Genomic DNA, 10372 nt, shown 5'->3' with positions numbered 1-10372 from the left:
TGCCACAACTTTCACACTTGCGTCGGACACCCGATAAGGAAGTCACGTGGGGTGGTGTCATTGCTGTCCCAAAGGGGAAAGGTCGCGTTACCATCTCTTTCGCTCTGGCCTTCGTTCCTCGTCTTCTTCTGCTGTTCTCCGGGGTCGAGAGGCTGTGGTCCAGTCACGATGAAGTTCTTCATTGAGTATCGCCTCTGCCCTGCGGCCTTTGTCACCATCTGGCTAACTCCTACCTTCTCTGCAGCGACCTCCCCGTACTCTTCCCGTATCCTCGCATCTATCCCGAGCAGTATGCCTACATGTGCGATCTCAAGAAGACCCTCGATGCAGGGGGTCACTGTGTGCTGGAAATGCCTTCGGGTACAGGAAAGACCGTCTCGCTGCTGTCGCTGATTGTCGCCTACCAGCAACACTACCCAGAACACCGCAAGCTCATCTACTGCTCCCGAACCATGTCCGAGATCGAAAAGGCCCTGGCGGAGTTGAAGGCGTTGATGAAGCATCGGGGAAAGGAGCTAGGATATACAGAGGAATTCCGCGCGCTGGGGCTGACGAGTCGCAAAAATCTGTGTCTCCACCCGTCTGTGAAGAGAGAGAAGAGCGGCACCGTGGTTGACGCAAGGTGTCGCAGCTTGACAGCCGGCTTTGTCAAGGAGAAGAAGGAGCGCGGAGAGGATGTCGAGTTGTGTGTGTACCACGAGGTGAGAATCGCACCCTTACGACACCTTAGCAGCCTTCTAACGAGATGAAGAATCTTGACTTGCTCGAGCCGCATAACCTGGTCCCTCCTGGTGTGTTCACCCTCGATGGACTGATCCGATACGGAGAAGAACACAAACAATGTCCCTATTTCTCTGCTCGGCGCATGGTGAGATACCCCCTGTAACGATTCGGGTTCTGATTCTAATACTTTGTTCTAGATGCCCTGGTGCAATATTATCATCTACTCATATCACTACCTCCTCGATCCTAAAATCGCCGAACGAGTATCTCGAGAACTCTCCAAGGACTGCATAGTGGTCTTTGACGAGGCGCACAATATTGACAATGTCTGCATTGAATCGCTCAGCATCGATCTCAGCGAGGACGCCCTTCGCAAAGCTACCAGAGGCGCAACCAATCTGGAGCGCAAGATCGAGGAAATGAAGAGCACGGATGCAGAGAAGCTGCAGAACGAATATTCAAAACTTGTGGAGGGCCTGCAGCAGGCAGAACAAGCACGGGAGGAAGATCAATTCATCTCGAACCCGGTATTGCCAGATGACTTGTTGAAGGAAGCAGTGCCAGGAAACATTCGCCGAGCTGAACACTTCGTTGCCTTCCTAAAACGATTTATCGAATACCTGAAGACTCGAATGAAAGTGACTCACACCATATCTGAGACGCCGCCGTCGTTCCTCACGCATCTGAAAGACTTGACCTACATCGAGCGAAAACCCTTAAGGTTCTGTGCTGAGCGCCTTACCTCGCTGGTCCGCACTCTGGAGCTTGTCAACATTGAAGATTACCAGCCTCTCCAGGAGGTTGCGACGTTTGCGACTCTTGTCGCGACCTACGACAAGGGGTTCGTTCTGATCCTGGAGCCATACGAGTCGGAAGCGGCCACCGTTCCCAACCCGATATTACACTTTACATGCTTGGATGCTGCTATCGCCATTAAGCCAGTGTTCGATCGTTTCAGCTCGGTTATCATTACTTCCGGAACCTTGTCGCCTCTCGAAATGTATCCCAAGATGCTAGGGTTCACTGCCGTCATGCAAGAGTCCTACAGTATGACGCTGGCACGGCGCTCTTTCTTACCCATGATTGTCACTCGCGGCTCAGACCAAGCTCAAGTCTCATCTTCCTTTGGAATTCGCAATGATCCCGGTGTTGTGCGCAATTACGGGACCCTCGTCACAGAATTCGCTCGCATCACACCAGACGGCATCGTGGTTTTCTTCCCGTCGTATCTCTACATGGAATCGATCATCAGCATGTGGCAAGGAATGGGCATCTTGGACCAAATCTGGAACTATAAATTGATTCTTGTCGAAACACCCGATGCGCAGGAATCATCGCTTGCCTTGGAGACGTACCGTACAGCTTGCTGTAACGGCCGCGGTGCGATCCTGCTTTGTGTCGCACGAGGAAAGGTGTCTGAGGGTATCGATTTCGATCATCACTACGGCCGCGCAGTGTTGTGCATCGGTGTCCCCTTCCAGTACACGGAGTCCCGCATCTTGAAAGCACGCCTCGAGTTCCTGCGCGAGAATTACCATATTCGGGAAAACGACTTTCTATCCTTCGACGCAATTAGACATGCCGCCCAGTGTCTGGGTCGCGTGCTACGCGGCAAGGACGATTACGGAGTCATGGTGTTGGCAGATCGTCGATTCGAGCGCAAGCGTGCCCAGCTCCCCAAGTGGATCAACCAAGCAATGTTGGATAGCGAAACAAACCTCAGCACAGATATGGCCGTGGCCAATGCCAAGAACTTCCTTCGCACCATGGCGCAGCCTTTCAAGGCTAAGGATCAGGAAGGCATTTCCACATGGAATCTAGCTGATATCGAGCGCCACGAGGCGAAGCGCAAGTCAGAGGAGGAGCGGATGATGAGAGAAGAACTCGCGAATGGACACACCATGGACGGGGTGATCACCACCACGCAGAGGATTATCGAGGACGACGAGTTCGATGATGATATCGAAGCCGACATGATGATGCTGGATGCTCCGTGAACATGAATTTTCCCTTTCTTTAAAAAAGTTGCTCAGGTACATATGGGCGCATTCGTGGTATGGAAATAAGGGCGTTGGTTTATTGTCCTCAATACGAGACAACAGTAGCATAGATGGCGTTTTCTTGATAATATAGGTCATTTATTCGTGGACCAATTTGGTTTATCGTTTCCATCCACTCTAGACTAAAAATCTAAATCAAACCAGCTCTAGAAGTCCAACATATTTTCAAAGTTCTATTTATTGACTTGTATGATATGCTAGTATGAAGACAGGCACTTTTTCGGTTTCCGCTAGACAAAAACAACAACTCCAAATCATCGACACGTAAGACAATGATAACAAGAGGAATTCAAAGAACAAAATAGTGCAAAATAAAAAGAAATATACACAGAATACAACGCAGACTCCCACCCAGGTAGCGAAATTATGCAACTGGAGCAAGGATGTCGAAAGAGCCGGTTCCAACGGTACCGGAGCGGCCAACAACAATTCTGCTGCTAGGACTCTTGAGGTTATCCATGTCTCTCTCGAGTACGGCATCTCTCAGGGCGCCAACGGTGGTCTCAAAACTGGCTCTCGCAAAGGGTGACGCAGAATCCTTGACCAGGCCATTACGGCTGAAGGCACGGAATCCGCCGGACTGGGTCATCACGTCGCCGATCAGGTTCAGATGGCGGTTATCCACGCTGATACTGTGGCCCTTGAAAACGGCATCCATTTCGCGGACGATGGTGGCGCGTGCGGCTTCGACACCGTACAGGTTGAGCATGTCATGGATGGAGTTGGTGTAGATTGAGTGGGGCTTGATGATGTCCTGGTAGGCGCGCATGGCGAGCAGGTTAACGCCCTCGGTGACAACAGTAGCAGGCTCTTTCTTGATCTCGTCTGCTTCGACGTAGACGCAGTTTCCAAGGCGGGGAATAGACTGGATCACGGCTTCGTGGACGGCCTTTTCGACAATGGGAAGGAGAAGGAGTTTCGGGGTCGAGACGTCGTACTGCAGCTGAACGGTGCACGTCGCGCCTGTCTTGTGGTCGAACTTGAATTTAGTGACCTCTTCAAACTTCTCCTTGACGTCGTTCTCACGCGCCTTGCTGTCCTGGGCGCCCTCGTCATCCGAATCGGAGTCAGAGTCGGAATCGTCGTCCATGTCCACGTCGCCAGTGGTCCGGACGGGATGATCAGCATCGAAGTCATCATCCACCTCGGGGGAGTTCTGACGTCTGATGATGGCCTCCTCGTCCTCGTCAGGCCCTTCGTAGGAAACCTGGTTGTCCCGGTTTTGGGCTCCGCGTGCTCGCTTGGCATCATCTTCATCGTCCTCGTTGTCTTCATCAGCAGGCTCAATCTCACGATCCGGGCCTCTCGGTCCCTCGGAGATCGTGCCAATCGAAACACCAATTTCAGGCTGAGCGGTTGAGTGGCTCTTCATCGTCTTCTCGTCTTTCCGCTTCTTCAGCTCGTTGCGAGTCAACTTGACCAACCGGGGGATAAACTTGGTCTGCAAGGCGTTCTGCACATCTCTGACCTGAATGGCGTATTCCTTGGTGTATTCCTCGCTCGGGAAGAAGTTGACCTCGATATCATAAACCTTGGCTGTCGTGTGACCAATACCGGAAGCGATTCTTTCCCTAACCTGCACCTTGTCGACAACTTCGGCGACGCTGAGCTTGCTGATTGCCTTGGCAAACTTCTCCGAGTCTTCCCGGGAAATTCCATCGTTCAAAAGCAGCGTCATTTGCGGAGTCATGATCGCAGCACTGGCGGTCATAACAATTTCACGGAGTCGAGGAATACCAAGTGTCACGTTCTTTGCCGAGTGACCAGCCAAATGGAAAGTGTTAAGGGTCATCTGCGTCGATGGCTCTCCGACAGACTGACCAGCCATGATTCCAACCGCCTCTCCTGGATCAATAATGGACTTCAGGTACTTCATGTTCATCAACTTATCGAAAGTTTTCTTGGAGATTTTGCCCTCGATGTCGTTTTTCTTGTCCCTAATGAGCTGATCCGGGTTGTCATCGGTATACTATACAGGATGTTTGTTAGTTTGAACAACGCAGCGGAGAGAAAAACAAATCATACCTTCTTGAGTGCTTGAGCAAAATCTTCAGACGTGCTGCCCAAGTTTCCGCCAGGGTGGTACCGAGACAACACAGTGTCCATAGCATTGGGATCGTTAGACCGGCGAACAGCCTTCATTGCGTCCTTGTGCCAGGCCGTAACCTCCTCCTTTGCCAGACTTTGGAAATGGTCTGATTGGACTTGTTGCGAAATTGAGCGGTAGTTTGCGGCAAGGAAATCGAAATCTCTGAGATGAACCTGCTTGGTGATATCAAGACCGTCTTCACCATACAAGAATTGGACAATGGAGCCATCCGAAGCTTCGCGAACGGAGGAGTCGTATTCGGCCTTCAATCCTTCCATACCCTTGATCAAGCAACGCTGCAGGTAGCCCGACCTGGACGTCTTGACTGCAGTATCAATCAGACCCTCACGGCCGGCCATGGCGTGGAAATAGTATTCCTGGGGCTTGATGCCAGTCAAGAAACGACCAGAGACATAGCCACCAGCCATGGGGTGTGTCTCGAAGGCCTTGAATGACGGCAGCGTTTTACCGCTAATCATGGTGGGTACCCGACGACCTTCCAAAACTTGCTGGCCGAGGTTGCAGGAAATCAGGTTGGCGTTGACACCTGAACCCTTAGCTCCAGAAATTGTCATCGACTGCATCTGGTTCCAGGGGAAGGATTTGGCGAGACCGCCTGGCAAGCAGGCTCGGGTGATATCCGAGGACAGTTGGCCGTTTCGAGCGTTCGAGACGCTATCCAAGCCACTTTGCTTGTCATCGTCGCGGAGGACCTCTTCCAAGCGGCGTTTGAGCTCAGCATCCTCGTCCGTCACAGTAGTCTGGTCCAAGGTCACGTATTTCAGAGCAGCCTCACGACCCATCTTCTCAGCCGTGCTCAGCAGCTCCTTGCGAGCCCGATCGCCCTCTTTGGTCAATCGCAGATCATCAATGCCACAAGTGAATGCTCGCATGTTCAAGAACCGGGTTAGAAGGCGTCCCAGGATACTCATCAGCTTTCCAGCAACTGTGTGACCGTAGATCTCATGAATAGCATCAATGAGACCACCAGCGCTCGGACCAAGCTGTTTCTTATCGAGGATACCACACAGGAACTCTCCATCGTCGAAGATGACATTTCCTTCTTCACTGCCCTCGCCCCATCGTTCACCAGGAGTCGAAGACTTGCCCTTCAACGTAAGACCTGCCCGCCCTGGAGGCTTGATGTTTTTGAGAATTGTCGTGATAATCTGCTTGCCAGTCCAGAGATATTTCGGTTTTTGGAACGCAGGCTCCACGAGCTGGATCCGATCAGTGACGATGTGGGAGTTCTCCGGTCTTAAACAATTATACAAAAGCTGATGGTAATCCTCTTCGTCGAAAAAGGAGTCCCGGCACGTTAACCACGTTCCCATCGAAATGTGATCCTGAATCAAACCTCTGAGTGGCTTGCCTGAGGTAGCAACGAGGTACTGATGATCTGCGTCCGCAAGCATCCTTGCTTCTGCCTGAGCAAGCTCGTTCTGAGGGAAGTGCATGTTCATCTCATCACCATCGAAATCCGCATTGTAGGTATTGCAGTTGGCGTAGTGCATGCGAATGGTCCTCTCGTTGGGAAGCACACGAGCTTTGTGACCCATAATGGATGGTTTGTGCAGAGTAGGCTGACGGTTCATCAAGACATAATCGCCAGTCGTAAGATGTCGGTAAACCTTCTTGTTGCGCGAGCCCTTCATCCGCCAGTTTGAGGGCGCGAGAAGTTGGTTGGCAAGTGCTGTCCGTTCGTCTAAGCTCTTGAACTTGAGGTTGATAACCTGTCCATTCTCGTTTTCGATAGCCGCTGCACCAGGGTACCTGTCCGGACCATTGATGACTGCTTCTTTCAACTCGAAGAAATTGTGGTTCGTCACAGGCTCCGGAAAGGTCAGTTTCTTGGCGAAGACAAGAGGAACACCGATCTCATTGGTCTCGATGTTGGGGTCTGGCGAAATGACACTTCGGGCAGCAAAGTTCACACGCTTGCCCATCATGTTCTTTCGGAACAGTCCTTCCTTCTTCTCTAGAAGCTGTTTGATGCCATTGGGGAGCCCAGCGATGGCTGACCCGGTAACCGCGGTTCGCTCGCGATCAATCAGACCGTTGACCGTATCCTGTAGTTGAATCATTGCCTGGAGTAGATCACTGTAATTCCGCACCCTAGTGAGGGCCTTGTCGGCTTCGTTCTGCATTTCCTTGCTGATTTGATTGATGAGGTCGCAGTTCTTCAGGATATTGCTGAACGGAATGTTCTGCTGAGCCTCGGAGATCTCCCCAGGGCCCTGGGGGGCAGCCGGGCGGTACTTGTTTGGCGGAACCAAAATATTTTTGATGAAAAACATGTCCGCCGTTACCGGAGTCGCCCCCTTTGGCGTTGGTCGAGAGCTATACACAAGGTTCATAATCTCGGCTTCCTTCTGGAAAAGAAGCTTGATGGTACTGTAGACTTCCAAGCTGGGCATAAACTCTTGTCCAGCTTGCCCTTCCTTTGAAGTAGACTGTGTCACAACAGCGGCCCCGCGACGGATTTCCTCCTCGGCGCCATGGGTCTCCGAGGTGACGCTAGTAGTATCGGAGACACCATTTACCTGAGTACCATTTTGCTTTGACCCATGCTTCTTTTCTTGCTCGAGAAGGATCATGGCATTTGGTGCCTGGAATCCGCCGGCCGCCATCGCAACCCTCTGTTTCTCGGTCAACTGTTTTCGGAAGATCTTGCTGTAGCGGTCTTTCCGATAGGATGGAGAAATTCTGCAGGATATTATTAGCTGACAAACTCCCCACGGCACAGTAAGGGTTTGAACCATACCCGCTGCAGTTAGCGCATTTACGAGCGCCAACAATGTCCTTGAGGAAGGACTTGACCAGCTCTCGCCTGTGCTCGGCAGCAACCGGATTCTTTGCACCGGCCATGAGCCCGTCCAGGTTGCCCGCCTTTTTAGCTTCCTTAATGCGCCGAGTGACGAAAGCAGTTCGCTTATCCCTGATGTCTTCCTCATCCGGCTCTTCGTCATCATTGGATTCGTCGTTGTCTTTTGATTTGATTCCCTTTGTTCCGATCTTGTCGATTGCGGCCAGATCATCGACGAGACCATATTGCAAAAGGCGAAACTTGCAGGTGTACAAGTTAACCTGAGCGCGGGACATCTGTAAGCGGTGACAATACACACACTGTGCGCGGATAAGCCGGTAGATTTGGTCGAAGAAGGTGACATTGTAGACGGGTACAGGGAGCTCGATGTGTCCGGGATGACCGGTACAAGACCATGAGTTCAGACGGCACGTAGAACATCTAATTGTTGCCAATCCTTCAAGTTAGAAATAGAAAGAAAATGAAGCACAAGACAGCCACTTACACATGGTCTCCCCATGCACCGAGTGCCGGATCATAAAGACCACCGGGAACTGGGTTGTTGAACGAATCCAAGGTTGGGGTATTGTGAATTCTTTTCACCGAAAGAGCTTTGATCTCCTGGTCCGAGAAGACACTGAAGTCAACTCCAGCAATGGTCGAAGCGACCGGGCGAGCGAAATTCGCCATTGTGACCAGCAGCTCCGGGCGCGCGACCCAAGATTCTGTAGAGAAGTCGAAGTCGAACCGGGAAAGAGCGAAACTTTTTTGGAGAACTTTTTTTCTGCCCGCTCTGACCGCCTCATAAGGTCACCCACTCCTTCCCGGCTTTTGTTGCTCAACCCTCATCATAATCATCGACACACGCCATGGCCGACGTGTCGGGCAATGCGCGAAAGCGGGCTCATCCCGAAGAGGATGACAGCAACTCGCAAAAGAGATCGCGGTCCAATCATGGATCTCCCCCCCCAGCCCAAGGAGGCTCTGCCAGCGGCAAGGTAGACATCGAGAAGATGGTCGCCGCGGCGAGAGCAAAGGCTGAAGCCGTTCGCGCTCGTCTTCAGTCCGCCCGTGGCGGCGCGACACCACCCGTTCCCCCGACGGAGGCAAGCCCCAGCCCTACGCCACCAGCTCCCACCCCTGCAATGTCGAGATTGGAACAGATGAAGGCCAGAGTCGCAGCAGCAACGGGGAGAGCCAATGCAGCGCCTCCACAACGACCACCTGCCCCGGCGTCCCCCTACCAACCCCCGGCCTTTGACGATGAGGGTCTCAACAAGGCCCGCGGTGGTCTAGATGTCGGTCTTCATCCAGCACTACTTGCCGATACTACGCCTGAGATCCGTGGCGGCAAGGGACGGCAGCCGGGCAGAGGAAATCGGCATACCGAATTACGCGACAACCGGGCGCGACTCGATCTATCCGGCCCGTCGATAGAAGAAATCAGAAACAATCCTTATTTCGATCCAAGCCTTGGGCCCAAAGCAACGGTAGCCAAGCCCCGACAAGCGAAGCAGCTTGTTTTCAACCAAAAGGGCAAATACATACAGCAAGCTGCGGCTCTGCGCAGACAGGCGCAGTTGGAGGCCATGAAGAAGCGAATTGCAGAGAGAGCACGACAGGCCGGAATCGACGAGGATTTAGACATCGAAAAAGCATTTGTTGTGCCTGCTCCGCCAGCTCTGGAATGGTGGGATGAAGGCCTGGTCAACGGAGACGAGTACGCTGCGATAGACGATGCCCAAAACCTCAAGGTTGATACTGCCGACTCCATCATCACCCGCTACATTCAACACCCTGTTCTTATTGAACCACCGCAAGACAAACATGTGCCCGTTCCGAAACCCATGTACCTCACACCCAAGGAGCAGGCCAAGATTCGTCGCCAGCGACGCATGGCAGACCTAAAAGAACAGCAAGCGAAGATCAGATTGGGGCTTGAACCGGCCCCGCCACCAAAGGTCAAGAAGTCCAACCTCATGCGAGTTCTGGGTGAAGAGGCTGTCAAAGACCCCACCGCCGTAGAGGCTCGTGTGAACAGGGAGATCGCGGAGCGCCGCGAAAAGCACGAGCAGATGAACGAGGAACGCAAATTGAGCAAGGAAGAGCGGCATGAGAAACTCGCGGCTCAGCAGGAGAAGGATGCCGCCCTGGGAATTTATGTGTCGGTGTACCGCATCGATAATCTTGCGAGCGGCCGAAATCGCTTCAAGATTAGCAGGAACGCCGAGCAGAATGCTCTGACGGGGATCTGTGTCATGCATCCCAAGTTCAACCTGCTGATTGTCGAGGGCGGCAGCCACTCAATCAAAAACTACCGCAAGCTGATGCTGAACCGCATCGATTGGACTGAAAACCCAGGTCCCGACGCCGTGAAAGAAGGAAACCGTGAAGCTCAGGCGGCATGGCTATCTACGGAAGATGAGAAAGGCGAGCTAAAGGATTTTAGCCACAACAGCTGCACTCTTCTCTGGGAAGGGCAAGCCAAAGCCCGCGCCTTTAAAAGGTGGCTTGGTGCCAGGGTGTGTGAAACCGACTCGGCCGCGAAAGAAGCCCTATCGCGAGCCAAAATGGAGAACTTCTGGACGTTGGCCAAGAGTGCCAAACCAAGCGAGTCTTGACCTAATGTAACTAGCTAGCTCATATATCCAAATGCAACTATGTACCTATATCTATCCTTGCTCCAGCAAATAA

The 10372-nt window shown here is 52.5% G+C and overlaps 3 protein-coding genes across 3 annotated transcripts; 2 read left to right on the top strand and 1 right to left on the bottom strand.

The window, feature by feature from the left end:
- Positions 1-168: 168 nt before the first annotated feature.
- On the top strand, positions 169-2720 carry N7474_002213 (TFIIH/NER complex ATP-dependent 5'-3' DNA helicase subunit RAD3; the record flags this gene model as incomplete). Its single annotated transcript, XM_057193628.1, has 4 exons — positions 169-185; positions 245-701; positions 752-868; positions 921-2720. The coding sequence occupies 4 exons, from the start codon at positions 169-171 to the stop codon at positions 2718-2720; spliced, it is 2391 nt and encodes a 796-aa protein (XP_057058581.1).
- Positions 2721-3147: 427 nt separating this feature from the next.
- Positions 3148-8368, bottom strand: N7474_002212 (DNA-directed RNA polymerase I core subunit RPA190; the record flags this gene model as incomplete). Its single annotated transcript, XM_057193627.1, has 4 exons — positions 3148-4752; positions 4809-7578; positions 7637-8119; positions 8184-8368. The coding sequence occupies 4 exons, from the start codon at positions 8366-8368 to the stop codon at positions 3148-3150; spliced, it is 5043 nt and encodes a 1680-aa protein (XP_057058580.1).
- A 179-nt stretch (positions 8369-8547) lies between these two features.
- On the top strand, positions 8548-10299 carry N7474_002211 (U4/U6-U5 snRNP complex subunit PRP3; the record flags this gene model as incomplete). Its single annotated transcript, XM_057193626.1, has 1 exon — positions 8548-10299. The coding sequence occupies one exon, from the start codon at positions 8548-8550 to the stop codon at positions 10297-10299; it is 1752 nt and encodes a 583-aa protein (XP_057058579.1).
- Positions 10300-10372: the final 73 nt, after the last annotated feature.

The sequence above is a fragment of the Penicillium riverlandense genome (genome assembly GCF_028828495.1).
Source record: "Penicillium riverlandense strain IBT 135883 chromosome Unknown utg000001l_segment0_segment0, whole genome shotgun sequence".
Taxonomy (NCBI): Eukaryota; Fungi; Ascomycota; class Eurotiomycetes; order Eurotiales; family Aspergillaceae; genus Penicillium; species Penicillium riverlandense.
The sequence above is the reverse complement of the archived record's forward strand: the minus strand, read 5'-3'. Positions and strand labels throughout refer to the sequence as shown.